This window comes from Nerophis lumbriciformis, linkage group LG31 (genome assembly GCF_033978685.3).
Source record: "Nerophis lumbriciformis linkage group LG31, RoL_Nlum_v2.1, whole genome shotgun sequence".
Taxonomy (NCBI): Eukaryota; Metazoa; Chordata; class Actinopteri; order Syngnathiformes; family Syngnathidae; genus Nerophis; species Nerophis lumbriciformis.
The window spans coordinates 937275-960493 of record NC_084578.2 but is presented as its reverse complement, the minus strand read 5'-3'; the positions used below and the strand labels follow the sequence as shown (position 1 = coordinate 960493).

The window sequence follows — 23219 nt, the reverse complement described above, 5'->3', positions numbered from 1 at the left end:
TGAAACATACATGAAACACACATGAAACACACATGAAACATACATGAAACATAGATGAAACACACATGAAACATACATGAAACAGATGAAACACACATGAAACACACATGAAACACACATGAAACATACGTGAAACGCACATGAAACATGCATGAAACACGCATAAAACATGCATAAAACAGATGAAACACACATGAAACATACATGAAACACACATGAAACACACATGAAACACACATGAAACATACGTGAAACACACATGAAACATACATGAAACACGCATAAAACAGATGAAACAGACATGAAACATACATGAAACACACATGAAACATATGTGAAACACACATGAAACATACATGAAACACGTATAAAAGAGATGAAACACATGAAACATAGATGAAACATGCGTGAAACACACATGAAACACACATGAAACATGCGTGGAACACACATGAAACACACATGAAACATGCGTGGAACACACATGAAACACACATGAAACATGTGTTGAACACACATGAAACACGCGTGGAACACACATGAAACACACATGAAACATGCGTGGAACACACATGAAACACACATGAAACACACATGAAACATAGATGAAAGATGCGTGGAACACACATGAAACACACATGAAACACACATGAAACTTAGATGAAAGATGCATGGAACACACATGAAACATAGATGAAACATGCGTGGAACACACATGAAACACACAAACAAGGAAAGCATGAAGACATAAAGAGCCAGTAAGGGGGCGTGGCTTGACTGCACACGTCAGTAGAGGGCGGGGCTTGGCTGCACACAGGAAGTAGGAATGAAGAAGATTGTAAAGGGGGCGTGTCTTCCTCATGACGACCGAGGGCGGGTCCTTCAACAAATGATCAGCATTTATTCCCACTGAAGACAAAAAGGCCCAGACTCAAGTCTGAAAACGGGCGTAGAGTCGGCCAGAATAACACACACACACACACACACACACACACACACACACACACACACACACACACACACACACACACACACACACACACACACACACATTCAGAGGAGGGGCTGCTGATAGTAGGCCCCCTGTGGTGGTGGTGGTTGTTGTTGTTGTTGTTGCTGTGGGGGGGCAGCAGGAGCAGGGTAGGACACAGGTGTCCCTCCTGAGCTCTGATAGGCCGACATGTCCATGGCCACGCCCATCTGTGGCAGGTAAGGTGCTTGGGTGATGAAGTGATGTGTGTTGCTGTGGAGACAACAGTGGCGTCAAGTCGCTTGCTTCACCTTGGCAACAACAACAACAACAACACTTCCCTACCTCATGTAGGTGGGCGGAGCCATCTGGCCATTGGGCGGGGCTGGAGGGGCGGGGCCAAGAGACTGCAGGGGCCCCGGCTGGTCACTGGGCAGACTGTAGGGCTGTGGCGGGGGCAGGTAGGAGGGGCCAGCGTAGCCCTAAACCCAGCGAGAGAGGCCAGTGATTGGTTGACTTCCTGCACCCAGCTAGGTAAGCACGCCCACCACCTTGCAAAGAAGCAGGCTTCTCTACACGTCTTGAAAGGCAACTATATCTTCAGGCGCTAATAGTTTATTCAGTGTTAGGGTTCCTTTTTATGCCTTACTAAGCCTTTAGCTCATTTTCTCTGTTTAGACCTAAAAATCAGGAGTTTTTATGCTTGGCGCCATCTTGGAAGTATGCTAACATCTCATGCTAATGTTAGCATGCTAATGTTTTATGCTCGCTTTTTTCAGCTAATTTTGTATGTGTATTTCTAAACATCATAGATTTTGATACTTTGTGCCATCTTAAAATTATGCAAAAGTTTCTTATATTAGCATGCTAATATTTTGTGCTAGCTTTTTAGCTAATTTCATGAGTTTAAAATTAAAAATGATAGATTTGGATACTTGGAAGTATGCTAACATCTTTTATTATCCAAATGTTTTACGCAAGCATTTTAGCTAATTTTGTATGTTTATATCTAAAAATAATACATTTTAGAGGTATGCTAACGTCTCTTATATTAGCATGCTAACACTTCGCATGCTAACATTTTGTGTTAACTTTTCAGCTAATTTTGTATGTTTAGACCTAAAAATTAAGGATTTTGATATTTGGTACCATTTTAGAAATATGCCAACATATTTTATATTAGCATGCTAATGTTAGCATGTTACTGTTTTATGCTAGGTTTTTTTTGTTTGTTTTTTAAAGCTAATTCTATATATTTTTATACATAAAAATCATATTTTTTGACACTTGGTGCCTTAGAAGTATGCTAACGTCTCTTATACAAACCCCGTTTCCATATGAGTTGGGAAATTGTGTTAGATGTAAATATAAACGGAATACAATGATTTGCAAATCCTTTTCAAGCCATATTCAGTTGAATATGCTACAAAGACAACATATTTGATGTTCAAACTCATAAACTTTTTTTTTTTTTTGCAAATAATAATTAACTTAGAACTTCATGGCTGCAACACGTGACAAAGTAGTTGGGAAAGGGCATGTTCACCACTGTGTTACATGGCCTTTCCTTTTAACAATACTCAGTAAACGATTGGGAACTGAGGAAACTAATTGTTGAAGCTTTGAAAGTGGAATTCTTTCCCATTCTTGTTTTATGTAGAGCTTCAGTCCGGGGTCTCCGCTGTCGTATTTTAGGCTTCATAATGCGCCACACATTTTCAATGGGAGACAGGTCTGGACTGCAGACGGGCCAGAAAAGTACCCGCACTCTTTTTTTACCAAGCCACGTTGGCATTGTCTTGCTGAAATAAGCAGGGGCGTCCATGAAAAAGACGGCGCTTAGATGGCAGCATATGTTGTTCCAAAACCTGTATGTACTTTTCAGCATTAATGGTGCCTTCACAGATGTGTAAGTTACCCATGCCTTGGCCACTAATGCACCCCCATACCATCACACATGCTGCCTTTTGAACTTGGCGTCGATAACAGTCTGGATGGTTCGCTTCCCCTTTGGTCCGGATGACACGATGTGGAATATTTCCAAAAACTATTTGAAATGTGGACTCGTCAGACCACAGAACACTTTTCCACTTTGCATGAGTCCATCTTAGATGATCTCGGGCCCAGAGAAGCCGGCGGCGTTTCTGGGTGTTGTTGATAAATGGCTTTGGCTTTGCATATTAGAGCTTTAACTTGCACTTACAGATGTAGCGACCAACTGTATTTAGTGACAGTGGTTTTCTGAAGTGTTCCTGAGCCCATGTGGTGATATCCTTTAGAGATTGATGTCGGTTTTTGATGCAGTGCCGTCTGAGGGACGGAAGGTCACGGTCATTCAATGTTGGTTTCCGGCCATGCCGCTTACGTGGAGTGATTTCTCCACATTCTCTGAACCTTTTGATGATATTATGGAGCGTAGATGTTGAAATCCCTCAATTTCTTGCAATTGCACTTTGAGAAACGTTGTTCTTAAACTGTTTGACTATTTGCTCACGCAGTTGTGGACAAAGTGGTGACCCTCGCCCCATCCTTTCTTGTGAAAGACTGAGCATTTTTTGGGAAGCTGTTTTTATACCCAATCATGGCACCCACCTGTTCCCAATTAGCCTGTTCACCTGTGGGATGTTCCAAATAAGTGTTTGATGAGCATTCCTCAACTTTATCAGTATTTATTGCCACCTTTCCCAACTTCTTTGTCACGTGTTGCTGGCATCAAATTCTAAAGTTAATGATTATTTGCACAAAAAAAAAAAGTTTGAACATCAAATATGTTGTCTTTGTAGCATATTCAACTGAATATGGCTTGAAAAGGATTTGCAAATCATTGTATTCCGTTTATATTTACATCTAACACAATTTCCCAACTCATATGGAAACGGGGTTTGTATTAGCATGCTAACATTTTGCGTTAGCATTTTAGCCAATTTTGTATGTTTAAACCTACAAATCATGGATTTGGATACTTGGTGCCATCTTACTGCTGGCCTGGGGTCGTTAGGCCGGCCCATCAAAATTTCCGCGAGGATTTTCTAGCTTGGAGTCAATATTGCAACATTTTCTCTGGACTTTTGACCTCATTTATTCCACTTTTTAATGTTTTTTTATGACAGTATTTTTCCCAAATGAGCTGCGGGCCACACTTTGGACACGCCTGGTCGAGAAGGAAGAGAATAAAAAGTGTTCTGACCTGCATGGCGGCCGCAGGGGGGGCGGGGCCATACTGGGCCATCTTGGAGTAGGCCTGGTAGAGCGGCGCCTCGTTCATGAGCTTGTTGTAAAGCTCCAGAGCTTCCAGAACCTTCAGGTTGAGCTCCGACAACTCGGAGTGTTTCCTGCAGGCAAAGATGGTCAGCACTTTGACAGTCGGGTGTGCTGGCCAGCGCCATGATGCTCACCTGTCAATCTCCTGCAGCCTGTCGTCGATCATGGGGTTCATCTGCTCACACGCACCTGTGGGAGTGCGCGGTGAGGGAGCGTCAACAAAGAAGGTCAACTTGGGCCTGGCGAGTCTTACCCTCCAGCTGGACCAGCTCGTTGGAGTCTGGAGTGGGGTCCGCAGGGTCGGCGTTCCGCAGCAACGCCAAGGTTCTGTCCATCTTCCCCTGCAGGACCAACACAGACCGTTAAAGAGGCCCAACTAGAAGATGTGTCCAAGGTTGTGTGACCTCGTCGATGAAGATGGGCTCAGGGTCCGCTTTGTCTTCCAGGCCGGGGTCCTCTGCACTCACGCTGGTTTCTGCTGAGGTCACTGCGGGGACCACACACTCTGTCACACACCTGCCTGCATGTGGCCCGCAGGAGGGGCAGCACTCACCTGTCTCTGCTTCGCTGGTCAGGTTGGTGCTCACGAAGTTGGAGGGGAACAAGCCCACACCCCTATGGTTCTCCCCTTTCCACCAGTTGGGATCACTGGCAGGAGAAGAGCACACAAACACAAGATCAAGATCCAACTTCAACTTCTCCCAATCCTTGGTGCCGTTACGCTTTTTAGGTTGTCCACATTTGATGGTTATTATGTTACTAAGATGTAATGAACCTGTAATTAATCATAACTAGACCCCAACTATGTCAACATATGCTCAGACTTGTCCCAGATGTTTGTGTTGCAAACATTTTTGGTCTCACTATTATTGAAGTTATGAACCAATTCAGAATAACCAGCTTCATAAAATGTTGACATAACTATCATTTATATATATATATACATACATATATACATGTCCCCGAGTGGCTGTACATGGAAGTGTCATTAATACCAACATGTCCCCTAGTGGCTGTACATGGAAGTGTCATTAATACCAACATGTCCCCTAGTGGCTGTACATGGAAGTGTCATTAATACCAACATGCCCCCTAGTGGCTGCACATGGAAGTGTCATTAATACCAACATGCCCCCTAGTGGCTGCACATGGAAGTGTCATTAATACCAACATGCCCCCTAGTGGCTGCACATGGAAGTGTACCTGCTGTCCAAAACCAGGATGACCTCGCCGGCTTTAAAGGTGAGCTCGTTGTCCTCGGCTGCCTCGAAGTCGTACAGCGCTCGCACCTTACGCACTTCCTGGCCGTTGACGCTGTTGCTGTAGCTCGGGGGTTCGCCGGTTGGCGCCGGGGGTCGCAGGTCGCTCTGCTGCTTCTGTTCCTGCAGAGACAGCTGGATGGCTGCCATGGCAACCAGGACAGGAGAGGTGTTTCAAAGAGGCGGGGACACGTCAAAGTGTTTGAGTCTGACCTTTGGCCAGGTCGTCTTCGTCCGAGGCTTTGATGGCGGCAGGCGCGCCCACCTTCACACTGGACCCCTGCGGTGAGCGGACATTAGCATCAAAAGGCCCCAAGCTAGCTCCCAATTGATTTGATCATGAATACTTTATAGGCCAGTCCTGAGCTAACTTCCAAGGCACGCCATCAAGCCTTTTCTAACTGATGGCCTCCTACTTTTATATCCTGGGTAAGATTCGGTTTTTGCCGCTACTTTGTTATTCAGCATTATTATATGACACGGTATAGCGCCGCTATTAACTAACTGGCAACTAGCAACGGCAAGCAGCTATGCTAAGTGCAAGCGAGCGCAGCTTATCGCAAGCTGGCAACGACAGTGCTAACCGCTAAGTGGCAGCCGGTGCGCTAATCGCTAGGTGGAAGATAGCACAGCTAACTAGCGCGGCTAAAAGTGCAGAGTGTGAAATGAAGTCAGGCGCACAGAAAGAACAGACTATAACAGGTCTGGGCAATTATTTTGACTCGGGGGGCCAAATTTAGAGAAAAAAATGTGTCTCGGGTAGAGATGCGCGGATAGGCAATTATTTCATCCGCAACCGCATCAGAAAGTCGTCAACCATCCGCCATCCACCCGATGTAACATTTGATCAGAACCGCACCCGCCCGTTGTTATATATCTAATATAGACGATGCAAGGCATTAGTGAGGTTATAAAGCTTTTGCCTGTTAAAGAAAGGAGACTGATCCAATGCAGCACAGACATTCGCGTGCCACGCTGTCACGACCCAGGCGCACACCAGTGCGCAATCATATGGGAGCCGCGCTGAGCGCACCTCCAAGCGCGTCTCGCTGCCAACGATGGCCGGGTATGGGCCCGACGCTCCAGCGCCATCCATTTTCAGGGCTAGTTGATTCGGCAGGTGGGTTGTTACACACTCCTTAGCGGGTTCCGACTTCCATGGCCACCGTCCTGCTGTCTATATCAACCAGGGTGAGCCCCACCCCTTTCGTGAGCACACTGCGCGCGGAGTGACCCCTGTTACGCGCCCCCGGCAACAGGGGTGGCGGGCAGGTAAGCTGCGCGGGCGGTGCACGCGGAGTGACCCCTGTTACGAGCCCCCGGCCACGGGGGTGGCGGGCAGGTAAGCTGCTTACCTGCTGCGCGTGACGCCGGCCGCGGCGAAGGCGGACGAGGCGGGGTGTCGGTGCAGTGGGCGCGGTGGTGACCCTGGACGTGCGTCGGGCCCTTCTCGCGGATCGCCTCAGCTACGGCTCCCGGTGGGGCCCTCTCGGGGGAAGGGGCCTCGGTCCCGGACCCCGGCGAGGCGTCCCTTCTCCGCTCCGTAAAAGTGTCCATCTCTTTTTTTTTTTTCTTCTGTTGTGGCATATGCTGCAGGTGCCTGCTCGTTTTTCGTATGTGGGTAACAACATTTAACTATGTATATATATTTACCAATTGGTTTAACTGCCATCCGCCTGAATCTATTTAAAATCTAATTTTTTTTTATTTCAACCGCCCGACCCGACCCGACCCGCGGATAAAATCTAATTTTTTTTAATTTCATCCGCCCGATCCGCGGATAATCCGCGGACTCCGCGGTTGTGCCCGCAAACCGCGCATCTCTAGTCTGGGGGCCAGTATATCTATTTTTAGGAACACTAACACAAAACCTCACAATAATGTCTGATTGAATACTAAAAACATTATGACAGACCGCCTTAAAAAAAAACAAATGGAATTTTATGTTTTTTTACTGAATGAGACACCCGGAATGTACATTTAAATAAAGAATGTGGCCGTAGCTGAGGCGATCCGCGAGAAGGGCCCGACGCACGTCCAGGGTCACCACCGCGCCCACCGCACCGACACCCCGCCTCGTCCGCCTTCGCCGCGGCCGGCGTCACGCGCAGCAGGTAAGCAGCTTACCTGCCCGCCACCCCCGTGGCCGGGGGCTCGTAACAGGGGTCACTCCGCGCGCTCCGCCCGCGCAGCTTACCTGCCCGCCACCCCTGTTGCCGGGGGCGCGTAACAGGGGTCACTCCGCGCACAGTGCACTCACGAAAGGGGTGGGGCTCACCCTGGTTGATATAGACAGCAGGACGGTGGCCATGGAAGTCGGAACCCGCTAAGGAGTGTGTAACAACCCACCTGCCGAATCAACTAGCCCTGAAAATGGATGGCGCTGGAGCGTCGGGCCCATATACCCGGCCGTCGCCGGCAGCGAGACGCGCTTGGAGGTGCGCTCAGCGCGGCTCCCATATGATTGCGCACTGGTGTGCGTCTGGGTCATGACAGCGTGGCACGCGAATGTGCTGCATTGGATCAGTCTCCTTTCTTTAACAGGCAAAAGCTTTATAACCTCACTAATACCTTGCATCGTCTATATTAGATATATAACAACGGGCGGGTGCGGGCGGATGGCGGGCGGATGCGGTTCTGATCAAATGTTAGATCGGGTGGATGGCGGATGGTTGACGACTTTCTTATGCGGTTGCGGATGAAATAATTGCCTATCCGCGCATCTCTACCGGGGGTCTCAAAAGTGTGCCATTTGCGGCCCACAGCTAATGTTTTAAAGGCCCACGGCACATTCTAAAAATACTACTAAAATAAACAAAAACATAACAAAAGTGAAATAAAAAAGCTTAAAGGTTAAATGTAATTTAGAACAAGTTGCAATGTTGACTAATAAAACAAAGCTGTTTCTTTTTATTTCAAACTGTCATTGCTCAAAACATAATATTGAATCAAAATCAATGTTATTATGAATTATTGACCTATCCAAGGTTCTCATTACTTCACATCAAATATTACACTAAGAAAAATATTTTTGGTGGAAGGTTTTGCAAATTTGGTAAATAAATAACCCAAAAATTTATATTTTGTTGTTTTCTTACTGTACCGAAAATGAACTGAACCGTGACCTCTAAACCGAGGTACGTACCGAACCGAAATTTGTGTAACGTTACACCCCTACTCTTTTACAATACATTTTACAATCAAGCAAACCCACCAAAAATCTGATACATCACTAAGCTTTAGAACTTTGTTGTAAAAATATCCTTCCGCGTCTGTCCCTGAAACACTCTGTGGAAACGCTCCCCACCCACACTGCTTGGTGCCTCGTCTGAGCTGCTGTCACTTACATTACCATAGTAACTCATTAGATGACCATAGTAAAACGTCACTGTCAGAATAATTGTATGTAACTTATCACAAAACTTTCTGTTCCCATGAGTTCCCAGCGAGGAGACAAAAGCCGTCTTTGATCTTATCAAGCAAAAGGTTTGTAAAGCTCCACTGTGTACGATGGGAAGCGACATGAAGGTGTCGGTTTCTTTGATCTTTTGTGATCCACAGGAAGATCTTGTCTTGACCCGAGATCTACAAAGCGGAGAGGAAGCAGGATCTGACACAAGCTCCGGGCATCTTTTCTTTGAACTATTTGTGACAGAGGGCAACAGCTGTTTACGACCCCCTATCCCTTTAGAAATAGCTGATGCTATGTAATCAGGGAAAGTCCAAATAAAAGAGGAGGCGTAGAACTCTCTTGTCAAGAGCGTGGTGGAAAACTGTTTGATCAGCCGTTTTACTGCCGTGTTGCAGACACCGATTGGAAACGATAAACATTTCTGTGTAAATAACTCAATCCCAAGGTATATATCTGCGACTTATATAAGGATCTCTATTTAGTGGGTGTGGCCTATAGCTATTATATATCCCAGGAAATAGGGTAGATGACAGCAGAGGTCCTCATGTGGGGGCAGCGGTCAGGTGAGTAGTTGTCTTACCTGCGAGGACACTGCTGGGAAGGTGATGCCTTCCTCCTTCAGAGACCTGATGGTGGCACTGAGGAGGCTGAGCTGGGGATCCTTCTGGAAGTCTTCTGCCCACTCCGCCATCAGAGCCTTCAGCTTCTCACACACTTTTGGGTGAGCCTTCACACGGAACACAGAAAACAAACTGATTCAAACTAAAACTTAGTGTTGACATTGTTTACTTTCTTTTGTGCATATTTCATACCCTATCCCACACAACTCATGACAACATGGCTACTGTTCTAAACAAATAAAAGTGTGCATTGTTAGGGTTAATACTGCCACGCTTTTACTTTGAAGCTTACTTTGCACTGAACAGGAAGCCTGCATGTTTTCATGCTGGGTAACAAAACAGTAGTTATTAGGGGTGCGGCAAAATAATTTACATCACCATTTCTATTCATCCCAATTCTAAATCAATTCTTTGTTTAATGGATGTAATTGTTTTGTTGTAAATGTAGGCCAACACTGAGAAGACTTTTCCACTCCAATAAATTCACATAACGAAAAACAGATCATTGATAATGATCTGTTTTTTGTTTTTTATTATCAAACCGAAAAAGTGGGGATAGTCCGAAACAAAAAAGCGGGTGGCGGTGACGTATACAGACTCAGTGTCAAGTTTGGTTGATTCTTCCAAATGAAGAAATTGTGGATCAAAGAGGATAAGTCAGGTTTCCAAAGGGACCGAAGTCAGACCAATGTGGTCTGTACATGATGCAAGGCAAGAGCGCTAATACCACGCCACCTGAGCTCACCCTTTAGAGCACAGCTGTAACTTCCTGCCAGTAAACCTGCAGAAAATAGTTCTTCTCAGGTTCCTACATGTTGCACTATTTCCTTACACTTTATGAAGCACTGTTCTTTATTTTAGATGGATCATAAACAATTAAATGATCGATATATAAAACACTTATATGGTGACACAGTTTATCTATATCGCCCGGCCCTAACTTGAATTATTAAAGAAAAAAAACGTTTGTACAAACCTTGCCGAGAGCACTCCGCACTTCGCTGGCAAACTCCCTGGAGCAGATTTCCAGGTGAAATATTTTGCCACAGTTGGACACGCAGGCTCCCAGCAGCTGCAAGACAGAAGACATTTTATGGAGGCCTCTTTTGTGTCTTCATTACCTAAGATTTTATTGACTGAATTATTTGCCTTTGAATTTTGTGAACTGAATTTGTTTACACCAAATTATGCTGAGTATTTATTTGGAAAAACATCCACTGTTTTAAAATTCCCTGTATAAAAATTAAATGGCAAAACATTTGGTGGTCAGGTGGTAGAGTGTGTGAAGTCACACCTGGTGGTCAGGTGCTAGTGTGTGTGAAGTCACACCTGGTGGTCAGGTGCTAGTGTGTGTGAAGTCACACCTGGTGGTCAGGTGCTAGTGTGTGTGAAGTCACACCTGGTGGTCAGGTGCTAGTGTGTGTGAAGTCACACCTGGTGGTCAGGTGCTAGTGTGTGTGAAGTCACACCTGGTGGTCAGGTGCTAGTGTGTGTGAAGTCACACCTGGTGGTCAGGTGCTAGTGTGTGTGAAGTCACACCTGGTGGTCAGGTGCTAGTGTGTGTGAAGTCACACCTGGTGGTCAGGTGCTAGTGTGTGAAGTCACACCTGGTGGTCAGGTGCTAGTGTGTGTGAAGTCACACCTGGTGGTCAGGTGTTAGTGTGTGTGAAGTCACACTGGTGGTCAGGTGTTAGTGTGTGAGGTCACACCTGGTGGTCAGGTGCTAGTGTGTGTGAAGTCACACTGGTGGTCAGGTGTTAGTGTGTGAGGTCACACCTGGTGGTCAGGTGCTAGTGTGTGTGAAGTCACACCTGGTGGTCAAGTGCTAGTGTGTGTGAAGTCACACCTGGTGGTCAAGTGCTAGTGTGTGTGAAGTCACACCTGGTGGTCAGGTGCTAGTGTATGTGAAGTCACACCTGGTGGTCAGGTGCTAGTGTGTGTGAAGTCACACCTGGTGGTCAGGTGCTAGTGTGTGTGAAGTCACACCTGGTGGTCAGGTGCTAGTGTGTGTGAAGTCACACCTGGTGGTCAGGTGCTAGTGTGTGTGAAGTCACACTGGTGGTCAGGTGTTAGTGTGTGAGGTCACACCTGGTGGTCAGGTGCTAGTGTGTGTAAGGTCACACCTGGTGGTCAAGTGCTAGTGTGTGTGAAGTCACACCTGGTGGTCAGGTGCTAGTGTGTGTAAAGTCACACCTGGTGGTCAAACTTGACAACTCATTGGCTGGTTCTGAGACAGGATCAATTTATCAGAAGTAAGTATAGCTGTTTGAAGCAGCAAATTGATCGACACTGATTTTTTATTACTGATCTTTTATACACTGAATTTTTATACACTGATTTTTTTTACACTGATTTTTTTTTACACAGAACTTTTTTGAAACTGAATTTTTATACACTTGTTTTTTTTAATGCATTTTGTATACACTGAATTTTTTTTTTTTTACAAATTTTTGGGTTCTAATTGAATTTTTATACACTGATTTTTTTTAGCTGAATTTTTGTATACTGTTTTTTTTTTTTACACTGAATTTTTCTGACAGGAACTTTTTTGACGCTGATTTTTTTTTACACTGAATTTTTTATACACCAATTTTTTTTAACACTAAATTTTTCTGATGTAATTTTTTTGGACACAAAACTTTATTGACCATTGTGTCTTTGAGCAAGACACTTCACCCTTGCTCCTGATGGCTGCTGGTTAGCGCCTTGCATGGCAGCTCCCGCCATGAGTGTGTGAATGTGTGTGTGAATGGGTGAATGTGGAAATAGTGTCAAAGCGCTTTGAGTTCCTTAAAAAGGTAGAAAAGCGCTATACAAGTATAACCATTTATTTACCATTGACAATTAATTTTTATACACTGATTTTTTTAACTGAATTTTTAATACACTGAATTGTTTAACACAGAACTTTATTGACAATTAATTTTTATACACTGATTTTTTTTTTCAATTAATTTTTAATACACTGAATTGTTTTACACTGAATTTTTCTGACAAACTTTTTTGACACTGAATTTTTTTACACTGACTTTTTTACACTTAATTCTTTTACACTGAATTTTAAAACACTGCATTTTTTATACACTAAATGATTATACACTGAATTAAAAAAAAAATTTGACAGAACTTTTTTGACACTGATTTTTTTCAAACGGCATTTTTTAAAAACACTGATTTTTCCCCCGATGAAATTGTGAACGTAATTTGACGTAAAAAAATGTTGTTCACATAAATTCAGCGTAAACAAAGGTTTGGTAATAAAGACCCCTATAGTCTGCAGCTGTAAAAGCCTAGTAACACAGATCGTTTATGATATGACAATAATGATATGAATAAAAAGGTCAGATGGTGTTCCTCCACCTTAGGAAGGAGCTGTGAAACTCACATTGATGGCTTGCAGGGCGACATGAGGCACTTTGTGGTTGACTCTCCTCATGATGGAGCGCAGACTGTCCTTGGCCCTGGGGACCAACAAACATAGGTGATTATTCCCCTGCGCCACGCTGGCGTCTCCCTCACAGGCGTACCCGTTGGGTGTGGTCCCTATCTTGTCGCAGATGTCCATAATGAGCCCCCAGTCATCGGTTGTGTTGGTCTCATTGGTTGCCTTCTCTGGACACAAAAAGTAACACACAGGTCAAACTCTATAGCCACTTCATTAGGAACGCCGATAAACCAATTCACTGCAGTGTTGGTGTTGTCTAACAATAGTGCCAAGGAGAAGTCAGAGCTTTTCATCAATAGATTGGAGACCTACCTGTTTGTTCCCTTCTGGTGCACAAAATGAACCAAAAAGTGGCCTTAAAACCGAGTAGGCACTGATCACAGTGTAGACACACACCCTTAGAACTCGGTGAGAGTCACTTCTACTTTCTTTACTGAATCAGCCACATGTTGAAAATAATTAGTATGTTTCCATGCACTAAATTACAGTGAATTCCAGACCATGAGCCGCTACTTTTTTCCTACACACACACACACACATATACATATACATATATATATATATATATATATATATATATATACATATATATATATATATATATATATATATATATATATATATATATATATATATATATATATATATATATATATATATATATATATATATATATATATATATATATATACACACACACAATAGTTATACACCCCTGTTGGCTTTTACAATCTTTATCTTCATCATTTATTTCAACTTTATGTAATTCAAGTATGACATTTTTAAATGTAATTAATTTCATTGACAAGCAATTCTATTATGGTCATACTCTTGTTTGCCAGCGGCTACGATTTCAGTACTATTGAAGATCTTTGCTCCTTCTCAACTCTGTGGTAATATTCTTTTCACAAAATACAACAAATAGTACATTAATGTTAAATCTTACTCGTGAAAAGTAATCCCCCGATTTCCTATTTTCAACAGTCCGCTCATTTGAGCAGGAAAACGCTGAACACCATCTTTGTTTTCTACCTGTCAACTGTCAGTTTAGGCTGCTCGCCGGCTCCTCATCACCACTTCAAGATGGCGGCCCAATTTCTCGCGCCACTGAGACTTAGACTTAGACAAACTTTAATGATCCACAAGGGAAATTGTTCCACACAGTAGCTCAGTTACAAATGATGGAAAAGATGGAAAGGACAATGCAGGTATAAAATAGACTAAAAGCAATATAACATATATACGTAATATTTACATAATATATGTACAGTATAGGATATATACTGATATATTATATTATAGGTTTGTATCATATATACAATATATAACAATTACTATGTACAATATTACAGTATATGTAACATCTGCAGCATAAAATAGAGAGTAAATTCAGCAGAAAATAGACATTATAAACAAAGAGAAGTAGCTAACATAGAAGGTGTCAGGTAACAGTACGGGTGTAACGGTACGTGTATTTGTATTGAACCGTTTCGGTACGGGGGTTTCGGTTCGGTTCAGAGGTGTACCGAACGAGTTTCCACATGAACATAATAAGTAGCTGCCTAAGCTAAAGTCTTAACAAGCTACTCCGCTTGTTCTGCCCCTGTCTGTCAGTCCTCTACAGCACCCAGCATTGTCCCACCCACACAACCATCTGATTGGTTACAATAAGAGCGGTAACAGCCAATCAGCAGTGCGTATTCAGAGCGCATGGAGTCAATGCTCCGGTGTCGGGATGAGCAGATAGGTGTTTAGCAGGTAAGCATCAGGCAGCGGATTCTCCCCAACTGATGATAAACACCTCCCAGTCAACTACTAGCAACATCACTATGAGCCCGTTGACCTTCTAGCTTGCAGTCCTGGCTTGAGGTGAAGGCTAATTAGCTTTTAGCGTAACGTTAGCTCATTTTGCGGTGTGTGTGTGTTACGGACAGCAAAGCCCTGTCTGTCTGTTATTTCACTTTACCTTTTTCTGTGTTGATTGAGCTGTGTTGAAGCAGCAAAAAAGGACATTATGTTAAATGAAGAGTTTCTGTCTCTGATAGTTGATATAATAATGTAACTGCATCATTAAGCCTACATGAACTCCATGGTGTTCAGGGATGAATAGTCTCTCCTATTGCTATTGTACCATTTTTTCAGCTATAGTTACATTAATCATTAGTAATGCAGCAGCCTAGTTTTGAATGGCAGGGTCCCTGCTATCACATGTTGATAAAAATATAACATTTACATAATAAAAATCAACTACAGGCTTCCCAAATGCTGTAATAAATTAAGCATGATGAGTTGACTTGAAACTGTTGCACTTTTTGTATGTAGAAAAGTTTTGTCATTTTATTTAATCTGAGCAACAACCTGAGGCAGTTTAATGTTGATTAACGTGGGCAGAATTATTATAGTGTTCCCAATGTTAAAAGGAAAAAGCCATTGTTTACAAAGTTGGTAAATAAATAACCAAAAAATGTATATTTTGTTGTTTTCTTACTGTACTGAAAATTAACCGAACCGTGACCTCTAAACCGAGGTACTAGTGATGGGTCCGGCAACACCGATGCATCGGCGCATGCGTCGAGCTCAAAGAGCGAAACCCTGTGTCGGTGCGCGTACCGCTTATAGAAAGTCACGTGACCGATCATGAGCTGTTTTGGTCACGTGACCGATACGCCAACTGTGTCGCACTGACGCCTCCTCTGTGCCCTGTGAGCGGCTCTTTTCTACAGCCGGAGAAATAATAACTAAGAAGAGAAATCGTCTAAAATGTAATACGTCGGAAAAACTTTATTTTTTTATTTATTTTTTTTTATAAAAATGTGTAAAAAATAAAATTAAAAAAATTCCCAGTCCACAATCATCCACAACACGTTCTCTTAGATTTCCATGTTATGATACATGTTCACATTATTTATTGACTGTATCTAAAAAAAGATACAAATATATGTTTATTTAAATGAGGATATGAAATAATCCTAAATGAAATACAATGACTTGGTTTATATTATTGTATATACTAGGGCAGGGGTCACCAACGCGGTGCCCGCGGTCACCAGGTAGCCCGTAAGGACCAGATCAGTCGCCCGCTCGCCTGTTCTAAAAATAGCTCAAAGAGCAGCACTTACCAGTGAGCTGCCTCTATTTTTTAAATTGTATTTATTTACTAGCAAGCTGGTCTCGCTTTGCTCGACATTTTTAATTCTAAAAGAGACAAAACTCAAATAGAATTTGAAAATCCAAGAAAATAATTTAAAGACTTGGTCTTCACTTGGAATAAGCGGTAGAAAATGGATGGATGGATGGGTCTTCACTTGTTTAAATAAATTCATTTATTTTTTACTTTGCTTCTTATTACTTTTAGAAATACAATTTTAGAGAAAAAATACAACCTTAAAAATAATTTTAGGATTTTTAAACAAATATACCTTTTTACCTTTTAAATTTCTTCCTCTTCTTTCCTGACAATTTAAATCAATGTTCAAGTAAATGTATTTATTTTTTATTGTAAATAATAAATATTTTAGCTTCTGTTTTTTCGACGAAGAATATTTGTAAAATATTTCTTCAAACTTACTATGATTAAAATTCAAAAAAATTATTCTGGCAAATCTAGAAAATCTGTAGAATCAAATTTAAATCTTATTTCAAAGTATTTTGAATTTCTTTTAAAATTTTTGTTCTGGAAAATCTAGAAGAAATACTGATTTGTCTTTGTTAGAAATATAGCTTGGTCCAATTTGTTAAATATTCTAACAAAGAGCAGATTGGATTTTAACCAATTCAAAACATGTCATCAAAATTCTAAAATGTATCTTAATCAGGAAAAATTACTAATGATGTTCCATAAATTATTTTTTTAATTTTTTCAAAAAGATTCAAATAAGCTAGTTTTTCTCTTCTTTTTGTCGGTTGAATTTTGAATTATAAAGAGTCGAAATTGAAGATAAACTATGTTTCAAAATTTTATTTTAAATTTTTTCTTGTTTTCTCCTCTTTTAAACCGTTCAATTAAGTGTTTTTTTTCATCATTTATTCTCTACAAAAAATCTTCCGTAAAAGGAAAAAAAAAATGTACGACGGAATGACAGACAGAAATACCCATTTTTTTTATATATATAAATGTATTTATTTAGCTATTTTTGTTTAAATCACACTTACGTGTAACTTACAAATGACAATATATTTATTTATTTAAGTGTGTATCAAACTGGTAGCCCTTGGCATTAATCAGTACCCAAGAAGTAGTTTTTGGTTTCAAAAAGGTTGGTGACCCCTGTACTAGGGCATCAAATCAGTGTCAGTTGAGTCGGTCCATAGGTTGCCTGTAGGGATTTTTAATGTCCAGCAGATGTCAGTATTTAGTGACACAGTATCGACACAGTATCAATACAGTTTTGCAATGTGTCGAAACGCTTCATGACGCCTCATCAACCCATCACTACGAGGTATGTACCGAACCGAAATTTGTGTGTACCGTTACACCCCTAGGTAATAGACATCATCTATTGCTGTAAGGCGAGTGATTGGCACAGTGATCGTCACAGCGGCCAATGCTGCGTCTACTTATAAGATGTCTAAGATATTAGCTGCAAATGGCCCCGAGTCCCACTTTGGACACCCCTGAGTTAAGAAATGAGACTAAGTAGTGCATGACACAGCTACTTGCATCACATACACACCCTGCTGTGAACAGTCAACAACACTATTGTGCAGTCTTAACGGCCGTGTTGTCATCATGCAACAGGCATTGCAGTGTTGTCATGACAACGATGTCACGTGATGACAATCGACTCAGTTAATACATGAAAATGTGCTTGGCGAAGGCATTTCTCGTATGAATGGTTATTTTGTAGTCAACTAACTTGCTTCAGTAACATCCCCCAATGTCTTTGTTGATCATTTTAATCCTAACATTTGTGAAGTTGTCTTTAAAACGATGTTGCCAAACTTGACCTAGTTTTAAATCAGGTGATCATGACACAGCAGCTCTTCAAAGTGTCACTGGCTTTATCTTCGAGGGGTCTCTTAGCAACAAAGTCACAAGAGAAAAGTGTCATGTTTGTGAGACACTTTCAGCCTGAAAAACAACAATGTTACACCCAACTCTTGCTAAGCTAACGTTAGCAACAAGTACCGAAGAAGCGAGCGATTCACTTACCCACATCTTGGTCGAAGGGGTTTTGGGCAAATAAAGGCATAATAAAGAATGAAAAGAAAATGTCCCAAGATGATAAAAGTGGTTGTTGGCCAAGCTGGACTAGAAAAAGAAGGTAAATAAACGTCGCTTCCTTGTCTAGTAAACTCGCACTGCTTGAACTTCCGGGACTTTAGTTGTCTATGGCGATGCCTGATTTATTTTTTTAACACTGACGACACAGGTGATGTTTTTAACAAGACATTTAAATATCTAAACATATTTAATTTCTATGCCACGAGTGTCGTGGCACTGTATTTAGCTTTGCATTTATTTATGTATGTATCTGCATCTCCAACTGTTATCATTTTTTTTAATTTATTTTTTTATAAACCTTTATTTATAAATTTCAACATTTACAAACCGTTGAGAAATAACAATCAAAGTCCAAAAACAGTAAACAGTACAAAACAGCGCCAGGGGGTTGTAGATGAGACATATTCAACAATCATACACATTTACACACAAAAAGAAAAGAAAAAGAATGACTGAAAAAGGAATAGACTGAAGCCAAAGCTCATATTTGCCTATCCTATTCACTGAAAATTAGATTGCCTGGAACATCAACATTAAAAAAAATCAATGGGATGAAAGTAATTGTTACTATATTTTATCATTTTCAATTATTTCACCTTTCAAGGTTTTCTTAAACCTTAACAAAGAACTACATGTCTTCAACTCATCACTGAGCTTGTTCCACCATTTAACTCCTAAAACTGAAATACATTTGCATTTTATATTCCTTCTTACTTTACCTATTACAAAAATCAATATCCCCCGTAAATTATAGTTTTCTCCTCCTAATTGATATAACCTAAGAATACAAGCTGGAAGGCTGTTGTTCTTTACTCCAAACATCATTTCCATTGTTTTTAAAAACACAATATCTGAACATTTTGGCTGGGGGCGTGGCTAAGAGGGGAGGAGTATATTTACAGCTAGAATTCACCAAGTCAAGTATTTCATATATATATATATATATATATATATATATACATATATATATATATATATATATATATATATACATATATATATATATATATATATATGTATGTGTGGGGAAAAAATCACAAGACTATTTCATCAGAGATGAAATAGTCTTGTGATTTTTTTCCCACACATACATATATTGCGCTCTACTACGGTATCGAGCACTATTTTTTGGATAACCTTATTAAGACATATATATATATATATATATATATATATATATATATATATATATATATATATATATATATATATATATATATATGTATATATATATATATGTATATATATATATATATAGCTAGAATTCACTGAAAGTGAAGTATTTTCTTATATGTATATATATATATATATATACCGTATTTTCCGCACCATAAGGCGCCCTGGGTTATAAGCCGCGCCTTCAATGAACGGCATATTTCAAAACTTTGTCCACCTATAAGCCGCCCCGTGTTGTAAGCCGCATCTAACTGCGCTAAAGGAATGTCAAAAAAACAGTCAAATAGGTCAGTCAAACTTTAATAATATATTAAAACCAGCGTGATGTGGGCGCGCATGGAGTCGTATATCAACATGGACGGAGCTGCGTGAAAAAACCCACCCGGCCTCTTCGCGTAAACTTAAACTTACCTTAACCACTCGCTCATCTTTTCTTCATCCATCCCTTCGAGTTAGCTTTTATGATGACGCCGGCTGGAAAGGTCTCTTTTGGCAAGGTCTTCCTTTTGAATATCACCATGGGTGGAAGTTTCTGGCCATTAGCATGGCAAGCTAGAACCACAGTGAAGGATGACTTCTCATTCCCTGTGGTGCGAATATTCACCGTACGTGCTCCCGTTGTATCCACAGTGCGGTTCACAGGAATATCAGTTGCTGTGAAATAGTAATCCGTGTGCGGATGGAGAGATTGCGTCTTTTCATGAACCGGATCCCTGTCGTTTAGTAGGAGCCATTTTGTGGTCTTTACAGATGTAAACACACAAAGGAAATGAAACATACGTAATATCCGCGCGCTTTTTCTTCTTCTACGCGGGCGGGTGGTTGCTTACAGTAGAAGAAGAAGCGCTTCCTGTTCTATGGGGGCGGGTGCTTACCTTGGCGGTTGCTTGCGTAGAAGAAGAAGCGCTTCCTGTTCTACCGGGAAAAAAGATGGCGGCTGTTTACCGTAGTTACGAGACCGAAACTTTATGAAAATGAATCTTAATATTTATCCATATATAAAGCGCACCGGGTTATAAGGCGCACTGTCAGCTTTTGAGAAAATTTGTGGTTTTTAGGTGCGCCTTATAGTGCGGAAAATACGGTATATATATATATATATATATATATATATATATATATATATATATATATATATATATATATATATATATATATTGTCACACCTGGGTGAAGTCTCTTGTCATGTTGTCTTGCCATTTCCTGTTTTATTTTGAAAGATTAACTCTCTCTCTAGTTTCAGGTCACTTGCCCTTCCTCCTGTTTCACTGGTCTGACGTCTCTCCTGATTGCCGATTGTTCCCACCTGTGTCACACTCCCTCATGTGTATAAATGTCTCGTCCTCCTCTTGTCTTGCTGCATTTTTTGGTTGGGTTGTTTATTTCTTTTGAGTAACTTCTACAATTCTAAAAGGGGAGGAATGTAATGGAGTGATCTATGTTTGTCTGTTGCCATCTCCTGGTGAATGTTGGCTATAGCATACTGGGGTTACTTTTTGGTTGGCCAACGATTTACGTGGTGTTGCGCACCTGACGTCAAGTGTGTGAGTCTGTTCTGAAGTCTACAGTAAAGAGACGTACTTCATCACCTCGCCTGGTTATTGCCTCCAACTCAATATATTACAACAACATTGCTCCATGCAGATCCTCCAGGTCCGCATGGAGCTGCAGGGGGCGTGGTCTCCAGGTCCGCCTGAATTTCGGGAGATTTTCGGGAGAAAATTTGTCCCGGGAGGTTTTCGGGAGAGGAGCTGAATTTCGGGAGTCTCCCGGAAAATCCGGAAGGGTTGGCAAGTATGCTTGTATCTAACCATCACAGTCTTTACAGGGTAATAACCATGAATGATTTTAAAAGATATCTCTTTGATTTTGTTGGTAAGTACATACTTGTTAGGAAGAGACCACGTTTCGAACTGTTATAATAGCTCTTTAAAATGTGTGCGTAACACGTCATTAAAATACAATATAACAAACATAATCTTGCTCCTCTCAGAAAGGCCAATTTTAATTATGAATGATGTAATAACAACATGAATAGTACTAAATGATTATGTCTCGTTTGTATTATTGTATAACATGTTGGTCCCAGGCAAGCAAAATGACACTAAGGCCATTTGGAAACTTTGCACAATCGCTCAAAATCCTTGACCGTAAACCACAACACCAACATCACTGTTTAGTTCTCCAGAAATATAGACTGTTAAATGTAGCTAACATTCAAAGATTATCATCAATACGAATGGCCCATCGAATCCTACATAACACTGCACCAGCGCCACTGAAGCACTTTGTCCAGTTTACATCCGCTGTGACAACTAGACACACACGAGCCTCCACCAGGGGGCAGTGTAGCGTACACAGATGTAAAACATATTTTGCACAATCAGCCTTTTCATATAAAGTCATAAAGGAATGTAACGACCTCACAACGATCTTGAAAAGTCTGACAGATTATTCTTCATTCACAGTTGAAGTTAAAAAGTGGCTTTGAAGCAATCAAAGTTGCTCACAGAGGTGGGCGCTATGATTGACACATCAACATCATGTGTATTATATTTATGCATGAAAGCCGGATAGTCGAACCTCGGATTCAGGAGGAACAGTGTGGTTTTTGTCCTGGTCGTGGAACTGTGGACCAGCTCTATACTCTGGGCAGGGTCCTTGAGGGTGCATGGGAGTTTGCCCAACCAGTCTACATGTGCTTTGTGGACTTGGAGAAGGCATTGGACCGTGTCCCTCGGGAAGTCCTGTGGGGAGTGCTCAGAGAGTATGGGGTAACGGACTGTCTGATTGTGGCGGTCCGCTCCCTGTATGATCAGTGTCAGAGCTTGGTCCGCATTGCCGGCAGTAAGTCGGACACGTTTCCAGTGAGGGTTGGACTCCGCCAAGGCTGCCCTTTGTCACCCATTCTGTTCTGAACTTTTATGGACAGAATTTCTAGGCGCAGTCAAGGCGTTGAGCCGATCCGGTTTGGTGGCTCCAGGATTAGGTCTCTGCTTTTTACAGATGATGTGGTCCTGATGGCTTCATCTGGCCAGGATCTTCAGCTCTCACTGGATCGGTTCGCAGCCGAGTGTGAAGCGACTGGGATGAGAATCAGAACCTCCAAGTCCGAGTCCATGGTTCTCGCCCGGAAAAGGGTGGAGTGCCATCTCCGGGTTGGGGAGGAGACCCTGCCCCAAGTGGAGGAGTTCAAGTACCTCGGAGTCTTGTTGACGAGTGAGGGAAGAGTGGATGGTGAGATCGACAGGCGGATCGGTGCGGCGTCTTCAATAATGCGGACGCTGTATCGACCCGTTGTGGTGAAGAAGGAGCTGAGCCGGAAGGCAAAGCTCTCAATTTACCGGTCGATCTACGTTCCCATCCTCACCTATGGTCATGAGCTTTGGGTTATGACCGAAAGGACAAGCGGCCAAAATGAGTTTCCTCCGTTGGCTGGTGGGTCTCTCCCTTAGAGATAGGGTGAGAAGCTCTGCCATTCGGGAGGAGCTCAAAGTAAAGCCGCTGCTCCTCCACATGGAGAGGAGCCAGATGAGGTGGTTCGGGCATCTGGTCAGGATGCCACCCGAACGCCTCCCTCGGGAGGTGTTTAGGGCACGTCCAACCGGTAGAAGGCCACGGGGAAGACCCAAGACATGTTGGGAAGACTATGTCTCCCGGCTGGCCTGGGAACGCCTCGGGATCCCCCGGGAGTAGCTGGACGAAGTGGCTGGGGAGAGGGAAGTCTGGGCTTCCTTGCTTAGGCTGCTGCCCCCGTGACCCGACCTCGGATAAGCGGAAGAAGATGGATGGATGGATGGCATGAGAGCATTTTGTTGTAAAGTGTGAGGTGTGTGTGTTAAAATCATGGTT

General features: G+C 42.1%; 1 protein-coding gene across 1 annotated transcript; it reads right to left on the bottom strand.

Moving 5' to 3' along the window:
• On the bottom strand, positions 1 to 18299 carry stam2 (signal transducing adaptor molecule (SH3 domain and ITAM motif) 2). The gene is made up of 14 exons (XM_061926145.2): positions 18120 to 18299; positions 13050 to 13134; positions 12908 to 12983; positions 10499 to 10594; positions 9483 to 9629; positions 5704 to 5770; positions 5435 to 5633; positions 4785 to 4879; positions 4636 to 4718; positions 4485 to 4572; positions 4366 to 4420; positions 4158 to 4302; positions 1316 to 1452; positions 1 to 1243 (listed from the first exon to the last, which is right to left on the bottom strand). The coding sequence occupies exons 1-14, from the start codon at positions 18157 to 18159 to the stop codon at positions 1054 to 1056; spliced, it is 1503 nt and encodes a 500-aa protein (XP_061782129.1). The 5' UTR covers positions 18160 to 18299; the 3' UTR covers positions 1 to 1053.
• Between the last annotated feature and the right edge of the window lie 4920 nt (positions 18300 to 23219).